The sequence below is a fragment of the Thermobia domestica genome, chromosome 11, assembly GCF_964235325.1.
Source record: "Thermobia domestica chromosome 11, izTheDome1.hap1.1, whole genome shotgun sequence".
Lineage (NCBI taxonomy): Eukaryota > Metazoa > Arthropoda > Insecta > Zygentoma > Lepismatidae > Thermobia > Thermobia domestica.
In genome coordinates this window covers 248,323,370-248,350,112 of record NC_137464.1, presented here as the reverse complement: position 1 = coordinate 248,350,112, position 26,743 = coordinate 248,323,370, and the positions used below count along the sequence as shown (strand labels likewise).

Genomic DNA, 26,743 nt, shown 5'->3' with positions numbered 1-26,743 from the left:
CAACATAACTGCCCATTAACGTGGTTTAGAAACATGTGACAACTTGTTACAGATACAGAATTAGTCATTCTACGCGACAAGACCATAGTTTTCTGGGTTGGGAAATCGGTTGAAACGACTTTTGGAACATAGCTATTACTCGTTCAAGCTGGCTGCTTGTCATGTCTCTTTGATTAAAGGGCGGATCCTAGGGGAGTAGGCTGTTCCAAAAGTTATTTCAAATATTGATAATTTTATTGAAATGCGTACCCTATGGAGCAAAGACTTTCAAATATTTCCCATAAAACTATTCTTTCCATGCGAAGAACGGATATTTCAGCTTATGTTATTATAATAGTCATATTTTGTTAGTAAAGCTTATTCCTAGAAGTTGAGAATCGTCACTCCACTATGTTGGCTAAAATACAGGGTGTTTCAAAATGACTACCGGGGTTTTAAGACGTTGCAGTATTTATTATACTTAACGTACAATTATAAGTAATACATCAAACAAAAGAGCAACTGAAACAGTCGCTGCTATAGGTGTTCAATGTGAACACCATTCGTCACACGGCACACTTGAGTTCTTCCCAAACCTTAATCAGTGTGTTTGGAGTCATTGTTGCAACTGCTTCAATTCTCTTTCTTAAGTCCGATAAGTCAGCTGGTAGTGGAGGCACTTACACCATCCGTCTTTTATGAATCCCCAAAAGTAAAAATCATGGCGTCAGATCTGGTGAACGTAAAAGCCCATAAAACTTTCCGCTGCGATGTGGCATAAAACACATTGGTCCTTATGCATAGTCGTTCTGACACATGATTAGTGCCATACTAAAGAGTTCGACTAACATATGCTTGCTGCAGTAGTCAGGCCTTTAGTATGACGCTAATATTATGTCAAAACGACTCTGCATATAGCCCATTCAATTTAGAGGTCTCATTGCAACCGTATTATCTCGTGGGGATTTCTTGACCCCCCAGATGCGAACATTATGTGTTTGCATCGTCACTTACGTGAAATGTCGATTTATCACTGAAGACGATACGATCCAGAAAATATTCATCATCATGCACAACTAGTCGCCACATTTGCAACTAGCTCTTTCGAACGGTAGACTGAGGAAACAGTGTATGCGAATGCGTGCGTACAAAACTGTGCACTTTCTTTTGATTATTTATAATTGTATGTTAATTGTAATAAATACTACAAAGCGTTAAAACCTCGACATTCATTTTGAAATACTCTGTAGTGCAGTATTTAACAAGCTTTACCGCCAACCCACATGAAGCGTACTAGCATTAACACCCAATATTAAATGGAAGTAAAGTTCTAACTACTTATATAAAATCCACAACTATTTATTTCACGCCAAGCAGAATATATTTTATTAACTAAGTAACACGAACACAATATATATAACTACAGACAGTTGTTTATTCAACACAACGCTCTTTTAAGCTATTAATTAATCATATTCTAGGTGATTATTTCAATTCACGAAACGGTATACATTTATCTACAACTAGATTCCGGTACTTCTACGGCTCAAATTAAAAATAGGTGTACCAATAAAAAATAATTACATATATCCAGTCTTTTGAACAAGATAGACTTGTTTTCAGTCTCGTATTAATTTTAGTAGGAGAAATCAAGGTAAGAGGAGATTCTTTCTTTCCTTGATTTCTCCTTATGTGCTTGGACAACTCTGCGGAAACGTGGCCAACTTTTTTCGATATAAACCATTGCTAATTTCACTACGGAAGCATCGTGGCAGGTTTGACTAACGCGTGATGCTAACTTCTAGAATATATATATATATATATATATATATATATCAAATTCAAATTGTCAGTAACTGCTATTCGCATACAGGTACTGAAGTTCAGTAATATATTGGTTTGGCAATGGAAGTTCCAGGACTGATGCTGGTATTCTGTGAACTGGTAATGACAAAAAATTGTTTATCATATTCTGTAACAGGAAACGAAGATTTGGTAAAGATAGCATGTGTCCTTTTAAATATCGATTATTGAAGATATACTGGTTCCCATTGTCGTGAATTCCTATATCATCTGTGACCATATGAACCAGCAGTGTATGAATTCCACTTCACAGGCTTAATCAACTCTGTGCAACACGACACTCTCAGTTTTTCGCTCTTTAATGAAAGAAGAAGAAGAAAACTCGCACAAATCTTCCTTTTTCTCAGCTCTTCCCTGAGATTCTGCCGGATCGTTTTATGCTTGATGTACAGCAGATAGCAAACACATTCCACATTATCCTCTGAACTATGCCCACTTCTAGTCTTATCAGAAACGTCTTAACGTCAATCACGAAATCAGGTGTATCATTCAAGTACATAACCAAGAGATAGATCATTCTCGTGGTAAACAGTTCTGATCATCTCGAACGCTAATGCTGCTGATTTCCTTAACTTAAATTCTGACGAAATCACAAATTATTTAATAAATAATAGCTTTACAGTTTCGACAAAGTATCTTTGTCTTTATCAGACACATTATCTGATGAAGGCAAATATACTTTGCCGAAACTGTAATGCTATTTATTATTTATTAGATAATATATGCTTTAGTCAGAATTTGTCTTTTATTATATACAAGATGTTCCGAAGCTAAAATGAGTGGTTTACAGCAGTGGTTTAGAAGTTTGCCCTTTGTTCCAGGGTAAAAATCCATGACAATGGGAAGATAATGTCCTCGATGGCCCATGTTTAAAGCGGCACAGATACTTTCTTTGCCAAATCTTCGCATGTCCTGCAAAATACGAATACTACAGCATTGACTTTATATGATAAACAATTTTCTGTCATTAGCAGTTATAGAGTACCACCATCAGTCCTGGAACTTTATTGTCAAACCTAGCAATAATACCCTTTATAAAATAATTGTTAATAGGTTAAAAATAAAAGTCCGAAAAATATTAGCTGTGTGCTATTTATTTAAGGAACTGCAGCTTTTTATAAAGTAGAAACAAAATTTCTAAATTTGTACATAATTCCGACTTGAAACATTTTCTTTACAATCAGGTACAATAATAAAAGTAACGTGACATCTTAAAAAAAAATCAACTATAAAGTTATTTAAAAAAAAAAGCACCACACAAGCTAAACTAACGCATGTGACAAGCAAAACCTTACCGAATAGTGTTAGTACATTAGCTTATAAATAATAATAATAATAATTAAATTAAACAAAATTCAAAAACTTTTTTTAAAAAAAAAACTTAAACCGTGTTTGTGTTTCCTATTAACTTGGTGCGGAATTCAACCCCGTATTTTGCAAAATAGTTGTAAAAACGTTGAAAAATAGCATATTAAATACACTGTGTTAATAATAAATTTTTAATGGTAACTATATAATTATTTCTAATTGTTTTTCCTGACAAAATACATATGCTCACAATAAAATTGTCGCTTGTTTTCTGAGAGCTGAAAATGAACGTTATTTGTAATTCATTATTGCAATTCACTGCTTGGAAATATCCTAGATACACATGACATGTACTGTGTAATAGGACATCTTTGACTGAAATCTACACGTAATTCTTTGAAAATAGTAAGAAACACATTTACAATATTTTGAGTTGAAACTTAGCACCCACATCATATGTAAGAAATATTTTATTACTTATTTTATTGTGGTCAAAAATAATTCACAAACCACACTTAACACTTGTTTCTCCAGCCGAACAATCAAATATTAATAATTGACAATATCAATTTGTTCTTCACAGAATATTTCTTTAGTTAAAATTTAAGATCCTGCGTTCTACAGGATTAATTGTCATTGAAAGGCAATAAATATCACAATAATTGATTTATTTTATTGTTTCTTAAACGAGTTTCTACTTTTATCATTACACATTGACAGATAGTTTAGAATTTACTTTAGTGAATGCTACAAATCTGCCAGCTTCAAATTTGGTCACGAACTTTTGAAGCCGGTAAAATACTTGTCAAGTCACTCCAGTTCGATGAAGCTAAAAATTAATGGACTATTTCCATATATGTGTGCTTTTTATTATCCCTCAAAAAATCTACAAGTGTTTTTATCTTTCATTTACTATCGCTAGGCACAAATATTATTGGACTGGATTTAAGTTTAGTATTCCAGCAGTGAGCTTGCATGAGACATGGACCCTACCTTAACGTGGAATCCGAACCACATGAGCTCCCACCAGGAATATTGTTATTAAAATAGAAGTTATGTCTAAATTTCTTCGAGTACTTATGAGGATGAATTTATTCTCCGTGTATAGGTCCAATGATTTGATTGGAGTTGTTCTCCATGAGTTAATGAAATGAAATTAAATCTTCGAGTTTTACGTCCCATGTTATGCCGGCTAGGCTAAAGGAGACGAAGATGAAGAGAAATGAATGAAAATAGTAGAATGAAGAAAGTGGAAGAAAACGAGAGAACCCGGAGAAAATCCATGCAAACGATGTTTGTCCACCACAAAGCTCACTTGGCGGAGCTGGGATCGAACCAGGGACGCCATGCACCACTATGAAGTTAATGTGTTTATGTCAAAATACATAAGACATACAGGAATACAATACGAATTCATATGAAAGGTTCTTTTGTGCATTAAAACAGACGCGGCACCTTCTAGCGTTTACTTCTATATAAATTCCTGCCATCGTTCTAATCGGAGGACTTGTTTTTAAGGCTGCAATAATACACAAAAGACGAAGTCATTCTAACATGACAGACATCTTGCGGTATATATTTCATGAAATTAACAGGGAGTTGGCATGATCTCGTCAAGTAAAGTTCCAGAATTTTTGTGACAATGGTTCCACATGCTAAGTTTTTAATAAGCCATAAATCTTCATCAACCGTACCTCTTAAATAACAAATTCTGGGCAAATAAATGAATAATTTAGAAGCTACTAAAAGAAAACACGAGAATTCCAAGGTCTATGATTTAAATATGGAGACTTCTTCGATTGACTTCGGAAAATCAAATTATAGATTCCGAATAGCTTACATTAACTATCTCACATACTTCTACTGATTTTCATTGTATTGTGTTTCAAAACAGTCTGGAGGACATCTCAACAACTGAATATTTATTTATTTATTTGGGAAGTTCCAGAAACAGCGCTGGTATTTTAATTGGAAACTAGTAAAAGTGAAACCATTGACATGAACTTTCGGTTGTAAGCCCCGCAAAACTTCTGTCAGCATGGTCGAAAGAGGATGTGTAATTTGACATTTCCCAACTGCAAAAAGAGGACGCTAACAGTTGTTCTAATAAGGCCAGTTGGTGACTTTACCACGAAAGTGAGGCGAACTAATTGAACTATGTAAGATATTGTAAAAGAAAATCCACATGCATAATGTTTTTGATAAAATCGCTCATAAACATTTCCGCAAATCTCAGAAACTAGACTTTGTAGAGCAATTTCCACTGTATAATGAAACACCTCTAACTGTTCCGAATCAAGTAAATTTCATTGCTACCCGTCTGACATATCATAGCTTCACTATAGCTTCGGAAATTTTCCACAGCGTTAATAAAACAAAATTAAATAACCAAATACGAGAGATGATTGGAAAAAAGATTACAAAGCGTAAAATGTTTATGTTATTCACTGCAACTTAACGAAAATTTATTTGAACATTAATAACATCTCTGTCTTGGTGTACGTTTGAAGACTTCGGATTCTGGTCAAGTACACCCGAGAAACGGACATTAAAGAAGATGACTCGTCTGGAAAATTGGTCAAGATTAGAAGTAGGGTTAGTAGTGCGGTTCCTGTGGGCCAGAAACACTACACCTGCTGACATCCATAGGCAGATTAAACAGGGTATGGGGAGGGCTAAATTTCAAAGCAACATGTAGGGAAGTGGTGTCGTGCCTTCAAAGAAAGGTGGACCAACATTGTTAACGACAATCCTGGACACAGCGGTAGACCCAGTACTTCATCCACTGACATTACGCTTGGAACGACTACAGCACCCCTTCTACAGCCCTGACCTAGCCCCAGTGACTTTTACCTTTTCTCTGTTCTAAAGCAAAAAATGGCTGGCCATCATTATCTGGCATATGATTATGTCAAAACCACTGCCCCACGGTGGCTACGAGAACTTGACGTGGATTTCTATGTTAATGGCATAGAAAACTTTATCTGCCGTTGCGATAAGCGGATGAATAAAAGTTGTGATTACATCGAGGACTATTGTTGAGTGCTCTGTATCGTCAGGTGTGGTGATCTTCAGCTATATGTCACAAATAAGTCGTAATAGCAGGGTGTCTACTAAAATTCCAAAATGAAATTTCGTGACCTTTTCTTTACCAAATCATAAACTTTCCTAACATTTTCAAGAGCGAATTTGGGTACGAATTAGGCCGAATTTTCATCCATGCGATAGAAACGTACTTTGCTTGCGATTTGGTAGCGTCTAAAGCCGACTATAGACATTTTTGGTGGTGAATTTTGACGTTTTATAGAACAAAATTTTCCAATCTGTACTTACATTTGTACAGTTTAAAAAAATCGTGACCCAAAAGCTAAATTTCGTGACTTTCATGACCGTTTTCTGATTTCGTGACCGATAGACACCCTGAATAGGCTTTGTAACCTTTTTCTCGATCATTCCTCGTATAATATATGTTACACAAGTAATACTAATTGTGTAACAGTTTTGACACATTACATTACACACAGTACATTGCCGAAATGTTACACAAGTATTATTATATTTGGCGCTTTGGTGAGTTTTGTTTCATTAATATTATGTAGATTGTTTGGACTGATTTATTATCGGGTTCTCGAATTATCTTATTCAACATAATTTTCCCAGTAATGAAAACCATTCTAGTCTGGTTTGAAAATAAATAAATAATAATAAAATAAAATGTCTTTCCAGCAAGAACATTGGATGAATGCAATGGTATTGCGCTTAATACAAGTTCCATAACCAAAATTAAATCTGAATTTTAACAGGTGATTCGAACGTAATATAGTCGTGTGTTCTGTAACCGGCTTTAACGAATGCATACTGTCAAAGCTCAATGTATCATGGGGAGCAAAACTGGTTCAACTTACTCGATATCAGTCGCAGTCAGCATTGCAGCACCATCTAATAGTTTTCGGCGCATATTACTCGAAATATGCACCATGTGTCTGATATTGAACATTTTCTCCAAAATACCACACTCATTTACGTAGTGTCCACCTTTTCAACACTTATATAGCATCTGTTGATTTGCTGAAAACGTGTGATAGTGATTTTCTTAAAAACTCAACCGAGATACAATATGTTAATTAGCTCTATCGACTGCACGAATTAGTTCGACTCACGTTCGTGGCGAACTCACCTAGTACCTCGATAAATGACTCAAAGCATGATGGGTAACTGCTTAAAAGCTTTTCATGCGAATTTATACAGCATCTATAAGTCTTAACAGTTCTTTGCGACGAACGGAACGATTCTGAATTCATGATAATGTTTACTCTCTTCTACCATCGAAATTTAATGAGATTTACACTTGTTCATATTACATAGATATGTTGTATGTGCTATGTATATTTTTACATAGAGGAAGACTCACAGAAATGTATAAATAAAGTTCAAAATGACTATCTCTCATTCATAAAATATACAAAATAACCGAAACATAACTATATCTCTTAACTTAAAGTTCGACTAATCCCACAATGTAAGTTTTAGGATCCTTTGTTGAGATGTAATCGCAGCTAACAGATTAACTATATCAGTTTTGTTTGTTAGTATGATATATAGCTTACGTATCGTATCGATTAGTATATCGTATCGAAAAACAGAGAAAAAAACCTTAGCTATTCAACTGTGTAGTATCATAAACTTCAGTAAAGCGTTTTCAATGAAAACTTATTTTGTAGAATTTTCCTAGTTTTGCTTTCAAATCTGTAACCTTCATGAACATCTAGATACAACCCACAACACAATGTAAAAGCAACTTAATTGACTAATATTAAGATACTACAAAAATAATACTTCTATTATCATAATATCTTCCATAAATATACCTTCCAATAATTTTATCTCACGATTAGAAGGCACTTTCTCCCAATCAATGAGAAATACACAATACAAAGTACGTTTCTCTGTATTAAATAGATTTAAGCTGCTTTTTGTAAGAACTATTCTTCTACAACAATGTAATATCTGGATAATTTAATGATCACCGTCAATTATTATAATAGCATATCCGGTCAAATTACGCAATAATATTATTTCAAACATTATTGTCGAGTATTATATAAAGTATTAAACAGCTATAAAATGCAAATTTTCATACCGTGCTTCGGTTTTCGGTTATCTTCAATATTACAGCGATTCCACACAAACTTCTTACATCAAGAAAGATTTGTTAACAAATTTTCTACCAACTTTTCCCATAATTTCACCAATCTAATAAGCTAAAATAATCCACTTATTTATAAGTTATCAAAAATATACTAATTGCTGCCATATAGACATTACAAAGATGATTCAGAAAGTAATACCTCCAAGTTGATACCTTTAATTGTGTTTGGCAAACACAGATATCAGTAGAAAGTGTGCAATATCAGCTACAAATGGTGGCATCATTTTTCAACATAGCCACCATTACGGGCAACACACTTGCGCCAACGCGGAATAAGGTTTTTCATACCGTCAGCGAAGAATTGTGGTGGCTGGTGGCGACATAGTATTGGCCCCTAAGGTGATCCTCAAGTTTGGGGAACAGCCAAGTCACAGGGCGCAAAATCCGGACTATAGGTGGATAAGACAGAATGTCAACGACATTTTGCCAGCAGATGGACAACTCTGAATTTTTTGGTGGAGGAGAGGACGTGTGGTAGTACTCCACCGACTGACGCTTCGTTTCCGGGTCGTCGTATTGGTGGTCGCCAGCGATGAATGTTCCTGGGCGCACAACCTTCCGCAGACAGAAATTTAATAATAGGCCGCTGTTTCAATCCGTACTCACCACTGAATCCCATGGATTGCTCCATTACTCCAAAAGGAGAAGAAATAGGAAGGTGAAACAAGTGACATTCTATATCTTAAACATCAGTGGATTAATGGTAAACAGTTAAGAATGTTTGCAGTACTATTGGCCAAGTAGTGGGCTTGGTGGCATTACTTTCTGAATTACCATCGTACAAATTTTTATCATAAATATTCTGAGAATAGCGAAAACAAAGTAATTTTCCAAGTACATACAAATTTAACACACTTCGTGGAAGCAACTAATATAAATTAAACTCGAATTATTTGTTATATCCAACAGCTTCATAAAAAACTACTAGATCTCTTAGCGACCCCCATATTCAGTAACCAGAAAATTAATAAAAAATATTGTAAAATATTAGTACAAGATGGTAACTTAAAACATGGATAAAAAAAATAGATAACAATAGAATGCACTAACTATCCACATTGCCACTGAACACAACAAAGCATAATATATAAAGATATAATATGTATATATATAAATACATACACACACAAACACACATGCACGCACAAAAGCTTGAATTTAACATCATTATATTTTAAATGCTGTTTTTTTTCTTAGTATCTTGGCTACTTTCTCAACAGAACATTCTAATGGTTGGCAGCTTATGAGATCGTGCTTTTTCCTTTCAAAGCACCAGTCTTTAAAAAATATTATCAATGACAAAAAGTTCATTATTTCTTGATTACAAAAATATGTTTTCTTTTTCAATGAACTGTTCGTAAAAAATAGATGTTTTCATCAATTACTGGGTACAAAATAGATTCATATACACATATATATTTAAATTCACAATGCAGCTATCACAGACAAGCACAATAAACATATGAACGAATATAAAGATATTAAAAAAAACAAAGCTTTTTTTACAAACAAACTTGCTGAGATCCTCATATAAACTTGTATATATATAAAATGGACCAATGCAATTATTCGGTATTGCACACGAAGGTCAATTTAGGGATTATATTTTTATACCTCTATATGTTACTTTGTATGATAATTGCACTCGATATAATACTGGTGTACCACAGGGAATAATAGTCATGTACGAAAATATAGTGATCAATGAAATGTACGTTAATTGACACTTGTGAAACAACAGAAATGTTTCATTTTATCTAACGGATTATGGACTCCAAGTATTTAGATGACTAGTCATATAAAGCAGTGCGCTCTTTTGCATACTACTTCTAATGTATGCATCTTTATTGCATACGGTCTATGGGATACGAACACATCAGAAGGGAACTTTACGGACGACTTATCTGTTCAACAAAGCAAGACTAATTAGCTTACCACGCTGTGTGTTCTTCCCAGACAGATTCTAGCCAACTTATTCATAGCTAGGCAGAGTCACTAAGCCAGTACGACAGATCAGTTCCTTTTTCCCTGTAGTTCAAAAGGGTACTCGCAAAACTAGAAATTAGAGAGCTAGAATGATGGGACAGATTGGGAACGACGTTAAGTCTTCAGCATATAGATATTCAATTCTACGACAAGCCTAATTTATGATAAAGAGTTAGGTCATCTGGGTATCGATAGCAGAAGTGAAACTGACTACGAGATGATTGGTAATAATTAGAGAAGATACTTTATTGGCATAAATACCGTGCAGGTTTTTTTCTCTCCCTCCCTCGAGGTCGAGAGCGCGGCGCATTATCGGCAGATGCTGTAGGAACTGGTCGAGGAAGCAACCCCGTTAGGGTTAGCAAAAGATAACATTAGATTTGGAATACATAAAATGTGTTTTCGTAATTAAAAGTTAAAGTTAATGAATTAATAAACATGAACATTTCTTTTTAACATTTTTCTCATTCTATTGACGGTTAATCTACAAATTGTACAATGACTGCATTGAAATTAAATTCGGTAATACAAACATCGCAAATGCACTTGAAAGAGCAGCAACACTTGAATCATTAAGATCTCACACTACGCACTTCAATCAGGGCCTGGCGATGTGGGCTTCACCGCATTCCCACACATTTGTGCAATACTTGTCAACAATACGCGAGAGGCTTTCTTGGCTAACAGTAAGCAGAAAATAAGGAGATTGATTTTCAAAGAATTTAAAATATAATGATTTTTAATTAGATTATTATTACTAAAATTATTTATGAATTTCAGTTCCAAGGACAGAGGAATACTATACACTTACTTATTGACTAAAATTGAGCTTCCGGCCAACTGCTATATCATTTGTCGATGCTCATGAGCCGCACTTTCGGCCTTGAGCTGAAAACTTCGCACGATAGAAGCGTATAAGAGTTCCTTTCAAATCTAGTGCTTTTGTATTATATGAAGAATTATTGATAATTTCACAGTCTTTTAGGCAGTGAAACAAAGCTTATAATTTTATAAAACAAACTGAATAAATTAATCACCTAAATTGACCTCTAACAATAAAATTTCTAACACGAAGTTAGAATTAACATTATAGGAACGCACTCATAGCAATTATGTAACTATAACAACGTCATCTGCTGGAGATTTCTGCAAATAACCATATCCATAACAGCCTGAAACACCACCTGGATGTTGGACGTATCAGTTGCTGTAGTGAAGTGAGGATAAATCACTTTCGATGCGTCTTTGTTCTGAACTATGAATTTGTACTGGATGAACAGCGCACCGCGGTCTACATTATGATCAGGACCTGAAATAAGTTCACAACGACACTGTTCATTCCATATTCTATGTAATATTGACTGTACATAATGTTACAAAATAACACTTAAGTCAACAACACTTGAAAGATAGAAATATCAGGGACACGAACGAACAAGTTACAATAGTTCAACCTCTGTACAAGTAATCTGGTCTTTCATTAGTCTGTCATTTTTCCGTGAATGACCGCCCGACAGTCTCTTCTATTTCAGATTAGAAAGACCACATCATCACCACTTTCTGTCACCTTTGACAGGAAGTAATGAAATTGGGTAAGAACTACGTAGTTTGTTATACTTGATTTTGTCATCTTATTTTTAACTCATCTTTTATCCCTACTCTGAAGCATTTTGAAGGTTTCACGGGAAACCTGAATGAATTATTTTTACAGCATCATACCAATTTTGGTAACTAAAAATCCATCAGAGATTTTTCTATTATTCAATATTTTAAATAGCCCTATAAGGTTGGATCCGAATGTAAAACCAAACATAATAAAATACAGAAATTTAGATCCCGTGCTTATTTTTATAGATTAAAGAGAGCTAAAAGCACACAATCGATGACATTTTTCGTATAAAGAAAATAATGAGAAGAAACGAAAAGAGAAAATCTCATAAATATACACACGAATTCCATCATAACCTCATCTAGGTTGATATTTAACCTATGATCATTTTGCATATGTGAAAAATAGAATCTGATTTAAGTTATTACGACGGCGTCATGTGTAGTAATTGAAATATATAAAGCTACTGGTGCAGTTACTAAGTGAACTAACTTTCTTGGTTATATCAAATTTTGGAGAAAGAAAAACTGTCCTGTTAAAAATAAATTGACAGCCATCTCTATTTCGAAAGCTCGTCACTTCTATTCGTAGAAAGACTGCAGTAGTTAACTGTGCAGTCTTAATTATAATGTTTACTCCATAGGATGGTAATCCAGATAGAGCAAGCATTATATTTGATAGTCGTAAATAGGACGTTTGCTCGAGCGTTGACGATGAAACAAGTTATCCGAAGAAAGCTCCTTTCAACGACAACTACACATAAGCAAAAATTCTACTTACAACTTTTAGAAACACAAAATATTCAGCATCGTAATTTCGGAAAATTAACAAATTACACAAATAAATAAAAAGTAAATTTTGCACCATGTACTCAATAGACAGCCACGAGGCGTGGGAGATGACATGCACAATCGCAGAAAATACTCGTCAATTGATTTGATAATTTAATAATACGTTAATAATACTTACAAATTGTGAACGTCACATTATCTGTGTTATAAGATGATTTGCATATTTAAATTTTTCGTGAAATTATGAATAATATTTCAATTTAATTAGGAATTTGCATATAAAGAATTTTGAGATTTAAATAATTACCAGCGGGAGCATATAACTTTTATTAATATTTCTATGTATATTTATGGTTTATTGTGTTATGTAAATGAATAGTAATGAACAACAGGGCAGGACTTAAGCGAGAAGCAATGAGAATTTGATATTAATTAATATTAACGTCTAAGAAGATAGCGAATTTTGTATTTTGATATGCTAGTTTGCATGGATAGAGGCAGAGAAAGCTTCCCACAGAAAAAAAAAACTCAAAGAAAGCATGTGTACTTAACGGAGCGTTGGACACCCAAGTTGAGAAGATTTTTGAAATCAATATAACCATCTGAATAAGGATAGAAAACCTATGAGATTCAGATTTTGCTTAGATGTATTGCTAGTTGAATTTCTTAGTGTTGTTATAGGAAGTAGCATACACTATCACTACCGAGACACAGATCCTACGGAGGCAATACTTGAAAAAATCATAAAATTTTTAGCATGTCTATGAGAGAAATCCGAATACAAAGAGGTGTTATTTTTTAAAAACACGCCCATTTTTAGCGTGTTCGACTTTTGAAGCGTCGTTTTGCCAACGGAACATTCTCAGAGAAAGAGAAGTTGACTATTTTAAAATTATTGACGAGTCCACTTGAACTAGAGGGGAAGCTGTCTAGAACGTTGTTTGTAATGGTTCCATGACATCCGCTAGATGTCTCTGTAAAAATATAGTTATCGTCTGCACCGCTGATATGATTTGAATGATAATATGTGTTATGTTATGTAAATAAACTTTCTGGGTGTTCCCGTAGTATTAGACATATGTAGTTCGATATATATATTTTGTTTTGTCAAATTGGCTTGTACTAATACCAGTTTAGGCCGAGTTTGTGGTTGTGGAAGGTATGCAGGGAGACTAACACATACCTTTGTTTTTTTTTTTTTTTTAAATATAACCGAGAAGGCAATACTGTTGCAAAAGAAAAGCGACCTTCCAATCAGTAATATTATGTTGTTTATCATGTGTCAGGCTACTTCAGCCTTATCTAGAGTCATTTTAATTTGTTTGCATTTTGCATAGTTCATTTAATTTGTTTAATTAACATCATTAATTTGTTCAGAAACCAAATCCTTCAATGCATCCGTTTCTGTAATTCATCATATTCAATGTCACTTGTTCAAGCAGTTCCTGGTGTCGCCGATAGGTGGTGTCACCTGAAAAAGGTGTTTAAGTAAACATGTCAAGTGGCAGAGTTTAAATAATGTTGGTGTTTGTGTTAATATTTCTCGTAATTACGGCACAGTGTGTGTGCGTAACAGATACTAAATTGAAGCCTGATTATTAAGCAAGTTAACAAACATAGTGACAGACAACGATGCCATTGAAGTGATCGACAAAGTGGAAAAGAACATGAACAAGTGTGTTTTTTTTAAGTTATTTAGGTCACTGGAAACTCGCAGGTGAGGGATGCACCTTCACCCCTATTCCAGTGGAGCGGGCTACTTTGGTTCGGCCCAACCGAGCAGTTGAAAGAAACAATGAAACTGCAAAGGAATATAACAGTACTCGGGACAACCAAAGAGTTAGTTATTCCTAAATCGCGAGACAGTGCATATCAAGCACTGCAAGTCGTAATCGTGTTGACCGTCAGCTATTTGGAACTCTCACCATTCAGAGATGTGTGTACAAGAATAGTGCGTTAGTTACACACTGATATTCTGTGCGTGTGTGCTGTAGAATGGGCAATCATAGCTAGTTTACTTTCAGTATTTCCTCGTTTTCTCCGGACTAACATTCTCGTGGTGGAATGGGAGAGTAGGAGATACCGATTATATATATATATAAAAGTGTGTTTTCACAAAAGTGATATGAGACAAAGTGCGACATATATCACCATTTACTAGTGAGAAGAGACAAAGCTTTACATCATATTTCGTAAAGTGCTTCGCACCAGTATCAATTTTGTGCCATGTTTACGTCACACGCTATATCACTTGTTCACGCTACTAACAGTGAAATCGAAAGCGAGTAACATTCTTAGTGAAGAAAAAGCATTGCCGTGTTCTGTAAGAAATCTCCAATGCTATCGTATAGTATAGTTTAATTAAAACCCATTAAATACAAGAACTGAGCTAGTTTTGCTTGTATTAAGTAGGCGGGTTGTGTGCAAGAGAACGTCATGAGAACTTTCGTCAAATAACAAATGTATTTTATAGTTGTATCACACCAAGGACTACCCAGTTGAACCGCCTCTGGTGTTTACTGAAATTCCATGGGAGAGGAAACCTGACGGTTAGCAGAACCTAGGAAGAGGATGGTCCACAACTTTGGAAGAAACTCGACTCGGAAGTGCATTCAATCGTGAAACTAGAGACACTTCAAGAAAGAAGAGCGCGGCGTGATAAATACAAAAGTGCACAAACAGTAATAATTGCGAGCTCAAAGTGTGAGAAAGAAATATTAAAAGAAATATTTTTTTTTCTTTTGCTCAGGTCTCTTAGCGAGACCGCGCGCGCGAGTGCTTTTGTAAATATAATTTCTGTGTGCCTCTGGAATTACGGAAGTGGTGCATTAAAGCAGGATTACCACTGGAATGTTGACTTCTTTTATTGTTGCAGTTGGCCGCAAGGTAATGTGTTACCCTTTTGTCTTTCTTGTTTGCTTTTCAGGCCAGAAGCTGGGTCTATCAATGGATCGTAATTGCGATGAGAATATTTTGGGTATTTTTCGCATACAGGATGGGTGTTAAAACCATATTAACCTGTAAATTAGAGTGTCATGCTTAACAGGAATCTTATTTTTTTTTCTTTTCAAAATTTTAACTTTTATTCATTCTAAGACTCTACCGACTGACTAAATTCACTAAATTAACTTTGTGGCAGGAGGTTACAGTAATTTAAAGTAAATATCAGTTTAAATATTAAGATTCCTCCCACATTTGCATTTTTGCATATTAATGATTTTAGTAATTTATTCATATTATGCAAACTCACAGTCCTCCGCTCACAAAGAACTTGGCTGCCTTGCGCGTGGGGCACGACACACACACCATCCTGGATGTATGTTTTGTTTTAGAAATGTCCTTTGCTAAAATTTGCTTTTGATAGTAAATCTTGTGGCAAGAGAAATAAAGTAAAGTCTTGTTTTCTTTTTCATTTTCTGGTCAGTAAAGAATGTTGCCACAAGAAATGAAAGATACCCAACGTTTTTACGATATTTAGTGCAAGCCAGACGCGGGTAGCAGTAGATGTGTTTTTCTTTCAGGTTGTCGCGCTGCCATCCAGAAAGTTTATTATTTCTGTGTATATTATTGTTGTGTCATATTCATTTATTTTGTTGAAGTGTGTTACAAAATTTTAAACCTTTTGGAGGGGAATAACATTTAGCGAATCAAGTTTAGGCATATTAGAGAACCTAGTTACTTATTTAGAGTTCATAATCACTTGATGGTAGTAACGCGAAGTCAAGCTAGAGCGATGGAAGGCTTTGTAGGCGACAACATTATTGACGATCAATATGCGCAAGTAATAGAATTTCCATCGGAGTCTCAGGACACCGGAAGCGATTCAATAGGAAATGTAAACACCTCTCTCCAGGAAGTAGTTCCGCCTGGAGAAGGTACAGTTAGTAATGAGAGGGCTAATGAATCGGAGCAGGTTAGGGAACCGGTTCCCAGCACCTCAGCGCAAGTCACATCTGTATCTGACCCGTGTCTCGCGTCTCTGTTTTACATGATTAAAGAAATGGCAGACAAACAAGAGAAATCACTAAATGACATTTCGAATAAGCTAGAGAAACAGGAAAAGAAACTACAAACTCAGGAAAAGAAGCAAGAAAGAACGTTATTAGAAATTTCAGGGAAACAGGAGAAATCGCTTTCGGAGATTTCACAGAAGTTAGAGAACCAAGAAAAGAATCACGAAAAGTCACTTTTAGAAATTTCAAGTAAATTAGAAACCCAAGAAAAGACGCATCAGAGAACCTTTTCGGAATTAGCAAGTAGGCAGGAGAACGCTAGCAGAACCATGCTAGATAAGTTGGAGGCTGTTGAAAAACAGATCACTGACAGTTTCCGGCGTGAAATGATGCAAAACGTGACAGAGCTAGAAGCAAGGATCGATTCCTCAGCGGAAGCTCTGGAATCCAAGATAACAGCATCCTGCCAGGAACTAAAATCATCAGTTGAGGCAACAGAGAATAAAATTAGTGAATTAGAGGCTCACACTGAAAGCAGGATTGGCGAGATATCTGAGGTCCTTGGTTCAGACCTCGCTCAGGTCTCTCGAGATGTCAACCATTTACGTGGTGACATGGAGAGAGTGGGGGAGAATGTAGCCGCCGTTTCTACTGAAATAGATAGAGTAAAAGCAACAGTAGATAGTTCGGTGGGCCACTTACAATCTAAGTTGCGTAGAGCAGAACTGAGATGGGAGGAACAGCTGGAACTGTTAAAGGAGTCGGTGCGAGAAAATGGTTCCAGCTGTCAAAACACAGCCTCTGTCTCGCATGAGAGAATCGAAACGCCGGTCGCTGGACCGAGCCATGCGGGACAGTTCCCTGAGCTTCCCAGGCGTGAGAACTCAGACGAGCAGGCTGCCCCTCCCCCTCAAAACATAAACAACGTCAGCAGTAGCAATAGTAGTGTTGCGAATTGCCAGGTAGCGTCAGCCTTAGGGCTATTACATCGAGATCTGTCACTTCCTGTTTTTACAGGAGTTGAATCAGAAATACAGGCCCATAATTTTCTAGTAGAGCTAGATAATTATTTCGATTTAACGGGTGTACCAGAAGAGAGACGGTTGGCCTTTTCCTCCCACTGCTTCCGTGGCATCTCACGCCAGTGGATGCAGGTGACTTTGAAGAAATGCGCTAATTACCAAGATCTCGTTAGACATTTCAAGAACGCCTATCTTAGCGAGGAGAAACTTGCTAATCTCCGTGCCTCTATTTTGACGTCACGCTTCGAGACACGGGGAAGCAAGAAACCGACAGAATACTTGTTGGAATTACTGCATACCAACAGTATTCTCGACCCCCCGTTACCGCCCCAGGTACTGTTGCGAGTTCTTCCACGGCAATTGCCATTCTCAATCTATAGATGTATTGTGTCATCTAAACCTCGATCTATAGATGAATTGTTGAACATTGTTGGTGAGCTGCAGTCCACCTATCAGCCACCAAGTAACAACAACAGTAGGAGGGGAATAAATACACTTACTGTAGAAGAAGAAGAAGATGTAGGACGATCTTCCCCCCCCCCACGAAACAGTAGGCCGAGTAATCCCACCAGAGACAGGAGGTTCCACAGGGACAATGGGCCTTATTATAATAGGGGTTCACGAAGAGGCAATGTAAACAGAAATGGAAATAATAATGGCAATTGGCGTTCGAGAAATTCCAGTGGTCAGGAGCGTGACACTGGAGATTCTCGAACGAGAAATCAAAACAGTCGAGGACAACGACGTGGAAGGAATAGGGGTCGTGCACAAACTCGCAATAATAATAATAGAAATAGTGACTATGCTGCGGAGGTTAATGAGCTCCGAGTTCATAACGATAGGACTGAACAGTCCTCGAGACAAGTCTCGTCTCGTGGGAATTCACGTGCGAATAGCCCTGGAACTAGTCAACGCCACTGAGAACTGTCCGCATGTTCTCAGAGCGGTGACTTGAATACTGGAGTACTGAATATTCAGGATAAACCGGCGAAATGTATTTCTGAGGATATGCGTAATTGTGTTATTGCATGTAACAATGTTTTAGAAGAAGAAAAAGAAGAAAGTAGTGAGACATTTGTAAAGACTTTAGAGACACTTGAGAATGGGGATTGTGAAACCTGTAGACGTATAATTAGCACGACACATTTCGATCGTGAAGGAAATAACGACATTCGTCAGCCCGAGATCATGCTGTTACAGAAAAATGGGGACAAAATTAGAATAAACAAAAAGTTGTTTGAAGAGACGAATGCGATCTTTAGGAACCTTTTAGATAGTTCGACCGAAAAGCTACCCAATAACAATTTAGTAACACTTCCGGAGGTAGAAGTAGGTCTATTTAATAGCAAAATTCTGGCATTATTGGACAGTGGCGCGAGCATCTCGGCTATCTCACTGCAATGTTGGGAAGAAATACGTAAGCGAGACCCCCCACCAGCGTTCATTAAGTCAGCGAACATTAGAGTCAGTTCAGCGTTCGGTCGCGCCGTCGCTACGATCATCGGCCAAGTATTGTTAGAACTTGTGATTGCAGAAAAGGAGTACTATACTTCGGCAATAGTAGTGAAAGGGCTGAACCGTGAACTCATTTTGGGTTCACAGTTCTTTGTAGAAAGTAGAGCGATCCTAGATTATGAGAGAAACGTCCTTTCGCTTAACCATCCCCACCATATAGAAGTTTCTTTTCGAGACATCGAAATAGAGGAAGAAGACCTTTTCATAAGAAAATTATCCTGGGAGTTCGAAGAAAATGTGGTCGATTGTGAGAATCCCACACTTAGTAGTATGTGCGTGTCGAGGAGAGGACCGCTGACTACAGAGCAGTTCGAGCGAGCGTCAGCAGGCGGAGGCCACCAGGGAGAGTTGGCTACCCTGCGCAGCCAGTTGAACGATGGGAAGTTCCCAACTGCAGCCGAACTTGCAAACGTCGTTTACTCGCCACAGGAATGGGCGAAGGTTCGAACCCAGGCTACCCCAGAAGAAATCAGAGATCATGTCGAAAAGTATACTGATTTGAGTGGGGAGGAAAAGCAAAAGTTGTACGACGTGCTCTACAAACATCGAAGCATATTTGACGAGAAGCCCGGTACCATTAGGGATTACCAGCATTCCATTGAGGTGACCGATGATCGAACCATGAAGACGAGGATGTATCTTTACCCTCTGTGACCTAGATCCGCCGCTAATAATACGTTTAGTTGATAGATGACGTGGGGATTAGTACCGAAGAATACCACTTCATTTTAGAGTCCGCTGGTAGAGTGCGAAAGTAGAATGAATTATTGCACCACTGTAATAGAAGAAAGTAGCCAGTAAAAATTAAGTTTCCTTGCACGATAGCATAGCGTAGAAAACTGAAGAAATCGTTAAGAGCTTGAAGCCGTGGTGAGCTTCGCTCGTGTGTGTGCCTCTCAACCATCCTGGTTGATGAGTAAAGTGTCAACAAAATATATCGGAAAATTAAGTCTTAGTAGCTCCTCACAAATGAATATCATTAACGCATTTTCGTCGGATATGCGCAAAGTTCAGTACGCAGTATTCGAGATAGCATTGCCGTAAGATAAACGATCCTGAGACTAAGGAAGTATTAATGAAGAGAAACGTGTTCCACCTGAAGAAATACGTTCAGCGTGAAGCCACGCCTCCTCAGGACACAGCTGACCTGATGACGTAGGAAAGACAGGAAATAAACACAGCACGTCATACAGGATGGAGAGCAGAAAAGTATACACTCCCAGACGCACCTCTTTACGTTTGGCTTCCAAGAGAGTAGTTGCGCGGAGTGTAATACTACAGTCAATAATGATATAACATAGAGAGATGAATTTTGTATAGAATTATGATGATAAAGTGATTATGATAGGTTAGGGATTATTTTTATGTGTTATTAGTGTTTAGTTTATTATCTTATGATTGTTAGGACATATTGATGTGTTTAGGGAAATCTTGTATAAAGTTAGTATATACGGAATATGTATGTGATTTACGTAAAGTAGATTAGTACAACTTCTGAGAAAATGCAACGATTAAGCGATTAACGGTTGCATTTCCTTAGGAGGGGAATAAATGTGAACGTCACATTATCTGTGTTATAAGATGATTTGCATATTTAAATTTTTCGTGAAATTATGAATAATATTTCAATTTAATTAGGAATTTGCATATAAAGAATTTTGAGATTTAAATAATTACCAGCGGGAGCATATAACTTTTATTAATATTTCTATGTATATTTATGGTTTATTGTGTTATGTAAATGAATAGTAATGAACAACAGGGCAGGACTTAAGCGAGAAGCAATGAGAATTTGATATTAATTAATATTAACGTCTAAGAAGATAGCGAATTTTGTATTTTGATATGCTAGTTTGCATGGATAGAGGCAGAGAAAGCTTCCCAGAGAAAAAAAAAAAACTCAAAGAAAGCATGTGTACTTAACGGAGCGTTGGACACCCAAGTTGAGAAGATTTTTGAAATCAATATAACCATCTGAATAAGGATAGAAAACCTATGAGATTCAGATTTTGCTTAGATGTATTGCTAGTTGAATTTCTTAGTGTTGTTATAGGAAGTAGCATACACTATCACTACCGAGACACAGATCCTACGGAGGCAATACTTGAAAAAATCATAAAATTTTTAGCATGTCTATGAGAGAAATCCGAATACAAAGAGGTGTTATTTTTTAAAAACACGCCCATTTTTAGCGTGTTCGACTTTTGAAGCGTCGTTTTGCCAACGGAACATTCTCAGAGAAAGAGAAGTTGACTATTTTAAAATTATTGACGAGTCCACTTGAACTAGAGGGGAAGCTGTCTAGAACGTTGTTTGTAATGGTTCCATGACATCCGCTAGATGTCTCTGTAAAAATATAGTTATCGTCTGCACCGCTGATATGATTTGAATGATAATATGTGTTATGTTATGTAAATAAACTTTCTGGGTGTTCCCGTAGTATTAGACATATGTAGTTCGATATATATATTTTGTTTTGTCAAATTGGCTTGTACTAATACCAGTTTAGGCCGAGTTTGTGGTTGTGGAAGGTATGCAGGGAGACTAACACATACCTTTGTTTTTTTTTTTTTTTTTTAAATATAACCGAGAAGGCAATACTGTTGCAAAAGAAAAGCGACCTTCCAATCAGTAATATTATGTTGTTTATCATGTGTCAGGCTACTTCAGCCTTATCTAGAGTCATTTTAATTTGTTTGCATTTTGCATAGTTCATTTAATTTGTTTAATTAACATCATTAATTTGTTCAGAAACCAAATCCTTCAATGCATCCGTTTCTGTAATTCATCATATTCAATGTCACTTGTTCAAGCAGTTCCTGGTGTCGCCGATAGGTGGTGTCACCTGAAAAAGGTGTTTAAGTAAACATGTCAAGTGACAGAGTTTAAATAATGTTGGTGTTTGTGTTAATATTTCTCGTAATTACGGCACAGTGTGTGTGCGTAACAGATACTAAATTGAAGCTTGATTATTAAGCAAGTTAACAAACATAGTGACAGACAACGATGCCATTGAAGTGATCGACAAAGTGGAAAAGAACATGAACAAGTGTGTTTTTTTTAAGTTATTTAGGTCACTGGAAACTCGCAGGTGAGGGATGCACCTTCACCCCTATTCCAGTGGAGCGGGCTACTTTGGTTCGGCCCAACCGAGCAGTTGAAAGAAACAATGAAACTGCAAAGGAATATAACAGTACTCGGGACAACCAAAGAGTTAGTTATTCCTAAATCGCGAGACAGTGCATATCAAGCACTGCAAGTCGTAATCGTGTTGACCGTCAGCTATTTGGAACTCTCACCATTCAGAGATGTGTGTACAAGAATAGTGCGTTAGTTACACACTGATATTCTGTGCGTGTGTGCTGTAGAATGGGCAATCATAGCTAGTTTACTTTCAGTATTTCCTCGTTTTCTCCGGACTAACATTCTCGTGGTGGAATGGGAGAGTAGGAGATACCGATTATATATATATATATAAGTGTGTTTTCACAAAAGTGATATGAGACAAAGTGCGACATATATCACCATTTACTAGTGAGAAGAGACAAAGCTTTACATCATATTTCGTAAAGTGCTTCGCACCAGTATCAATTTTGTGCCATGTTTACGTCACACGCTATATCACTTGTTCACGCTACTAACAGTGAAATCGAAAGCGAGTAACATTCTTAGTGAAGAAAAAGCATTGCCGTGTTCTGTAAGAAATCTCCAATGCTATCGTATAGTATAGTTTAATTAAAACCCATTAAATACAAGAACTGAGCTAGTTTTGCTTGTATTAAGTAGGCGGGTTGTGTGCAAGAGAACGTCATGAGAACTTTCGTCAAATAACAAATGTATTTTATAGTTGTATCACACCAAGGACTACCCAGTTGAACCGCCTCTGGTGTTTACTGAAATTCCATGGGAGAGGAAACCTGACGGTTAGCAGAACCTAGGAAGAGGATGGTCCACAACTTTGGAAGAAACTCGACTCGGAAGTGCATTCAATCGTGAAACTAGAGACACTTCAAGAAAGAAGAGCGCGGCGTGATAAATACAAAAGTGCACAAACAGTAATAATTGCGAGCTCAAAGTGTGAGAAAGAAATATTAAAAGAAATATTTTTTTTTCTTTTGCTCAGGTCTCTTAGCGAGACCGCGCGCGCGAGTGCTTTTGTAAATATAATTTCTGTGTGCCTCTGGAATTACGGAAGTGGTGCATTAAAGCAGGATTACCACTGGAATGTTGACTTCTTTTATTGTTGCAGTTGGCCGCAAGGTAATGTGTTACCCTTTTGTCTTTCTTGTTTGCTTTTCAGGCCAGAAGCTGGGTCTATCAATGGATCGTAATTGCGATGAGAATATTTTGGGTATTTTTCGCATACAGGATGGGTGTTAAAACCATATTAACCTGTAAATTAGAGTGTCATGCTTAACAGGAATCTTATTTTTTTTTTCTTTTCAAAATTTTAACTTTTATTCATTCTAAGACTCTACCGACTGACTAAATTCACTAAATTAACTTTGTGGCAGGAGGTTACAGTAATTTAAAGTAAATATCAGTTTAAATATTAAGATTCCTCCCACATTTGCATTTTTGCATATTAATGATTTTAGTAATTTATTCATATTATGCAAACTCACAGTCCTCCGCTCACAAAATCCAATGTGGGATATCGGTTACAATACTGAATTTATATGGATTATATGTAAATAACTAAATAGGCGAAGATACTTGGAAGTTACATTTTTATACTTTATTTCTGTGCAGCGTTATGCTAGAAGCTGTCCTTTTAGTTGCTTTCGCGCGCCGAATGGTTTTTCTCCCGCTAAATCTCTTCAGCTCTCGCTGTTCGCGTGCATTTCACGCGTTAAATGACGTAAGAGCGGACTGATCTGTGATTGGCTGAAGAAGTGTTGATCAAGGTCACTACGCCCACACGCATCTTCGGAGTGAGAGGACACACATACATACACAGAGAACGTCGTCTGCTAGTATATGTTAGTTCTTTTAAATTAAAAAGAGAATTAAACTGCTTGAACTGCATACAGCCGAAATAATGAATAAATGAGTTTATGACAAATGGCACCCGAACAGCTGATAGGTAAAGTTCTGGTGAGATACGTTTATCCTAAGAACCCTGGCAACACTTATAGTTTGTGTCTGCGTATAACGAGGACACACTGTAAGTTGTTGAAGCACTCTTCACTTGGGCCATAGTTCACATTAACGCTTGGTTAACACTGCACTCACTAAAATAAAATGTTTATTCAGTCCATAAATATGAATAAATGTATGGATATGTATTCATTGTAGTCCTATTAGTTCAAATGTAAATTCACTCAATACTTAAAGAAATTGGATATTTACACATACACTAAAATATTGCAAATAATGTGAATAAAATGAGAAAACACTTCAAGCAATGAATTAATTTCAACCTTTAGAAACACTTTCACTTTTGCAATTAATTGAACATAAAAAGAAAATGAATATTAAAATAAATATAGATATATTTTCCAGTTCGAATAACACTTCACTGTTCATTTATAACACACTGTTTATACTTTTACTATCTGCACACGTCACACTGTCTATGTTGTCCACTATTCACAATCTACACCATGTTCCAGAACAATGTCCAGTCCATAGGCCATCCTCTTCGTTCATTCTCTTCCCACTGAATGAACACTCGGCGATTAAATCTTCTGCTCCTATCCTCTTCCCATTGGATAGGGCTAGGTCCATCGGTGGAAGTTCTAGAAGGTCTCTGCATGCTATAGTCCTTTAATAGTGCTGAACTATTTTCAAAATTCGGCGCCAATATGAAGATGCATGGAATACTATAACTTATTGCGTATAAACTTATTGACGTATAATTTGCATCTTCCTTTCTTTCTTTTTTTTTTTTTTTTTTTTTTTTTTTGTGACTTAAAATGTGCTGCATTTGCTACTGCTGCATTCGTATTAAGTGGAAGTGAATAGAATGTGTGTTCTTCTTATTGTTTGGACCTACATGTGTTCTTCCTTGTGCTGTATTCTTCGTGTATGGATATCAAGTGTATGTTTTTACGTGTTACATGTAATTACTATAATAAGGTTAAAATAACATAATTATGGTTAAAAGGAAGTTGACTTGGGATGGGTTAACAAAAGAAATGTAAGTATTTCTTCTTTCATTCTTTTTTTTCTTTTTCTTTTTTTTTCAAATCACTTCACGAGTACAAACTACGACAAGCACGCCTCAATCCTCAACGCCTTCGTGCAACTTCATCAAATAAGTACATGGTACATGATAAATTAATACTGAAATATACCTATATAGGACATGATGCTGAATAAAATATATATATAGATAATATAATAAGCCTATAGATATAACCTTAATGATGACTGTTATATGAATACTATAATGAAGAGTGAAATAAACCAATATAAGCTCAAATGATGGAGAATTATATTGAGGCAACGTCAGATGTCTACAGATGCCAACCTGTATCCATCTTAGGGATGGTCTGACGACTAAATGAAGAAGAGCCAACCCACAAAAACCATATAAACCTACCCACTATAAATACGACCACGAAGACACACAGAGATGTGGTTACAAAAACAAGTTATACTAAGGAAACCCCATAGAGTTTAATAGAAGACAAAAAGAAAACGATGCACATGAAATTCATGGCGAAATGTGGTCGTAGGTCTTAAGGTAAAACTTCAATGTTGTTCCAATAACAACAAAAGGAATACTCTAATAAACGTGTATATTACTCTAATATCTCCTGACATATCTCTAAATTCAAATTGACTTTTTCGAAGTGCTAATGGTAATATTTCTCTAATAAACTCAACAACTTTCGCTCATCTAAATAACCATGTCGTATATACCACAAGACATTTTCGTCGACAAAACTAGAATGTACTCTCACTTCTTGATCTTTATTATTGATACTACACAATTGATCTTCTTTACTTTCCTCTTCTTCTTCGTTCATGTAATCTCCGTTGGCTTCTTTTTCGGCTCTCTCTAAAATATCACTGAACTGTTCTTCATCCACATGCTTCTTCAGAATTTCTAGCCACTTTTTCCTAGTAGCTGGTGTTGGTCTCCACAGCTTCATTCTAGAAACATTCTGAAATCCGATATATTTACCACTTTGCGGATCCAATACTTCAAACACATTTTCACCAACTTGTTTCCACAGTAAGTAAGGTCCACGGTACACTTCACACAGTTTGGCTATACGTTTGTCTACCAAGCTACTAATATTATACTGACGTAAGAAAACTAAGTCACCTTCACACAAAGTTCTTCGAGCTCTCTGATGAACGTTCAACTTTTCGTTTCGTTGCTGAATGATTTTCTTTCGCCGTAAATCAGCCATTATTAATTTTCCATTCCAATCTATACCTTCTTGCTCATCTACTGTTTCGTTGTTTTTCACAATTCCAAAATGTGACAATGTAAATTCTTCTGGCTTGATGTTAAGATGTAATTCTGCAGGCGCTATTCCCAAACTGGCACT

At 36.3% G+C, this 26,743-nt stretch overlaps 1 protein-coding gene across 2 annotated transcripts in view; it reads right to left on the bottom strand.

The window, feature by feature from the left end:
* Positions 1 to 1,320: 1,320 nt before the first annotated feature.
* The window catches only part of LOC145664894 (guanine nucleotide-binding protein G(o) subunit alpha-like), a 55,409-nt gene continuing 29,986 nt past the window's right edge, over positions 1,321 to 26,743 (bottom strand). For both annotated transcript variants that reach the window (XM_081731959.1, XM_081731960.1), the window contains exon 8: positions 1,321 to 11,654. In XM_081731959.1, the coding sequence (XP_081588085.1) occupies positions 11,464 to 11,654 (191 nt within the window). In that variant the 3' untranslated portion in view covers positions 1,321 to 11,463. The remainder of the gene's footprint in view (positions 11,655 to 26,743) is intronic.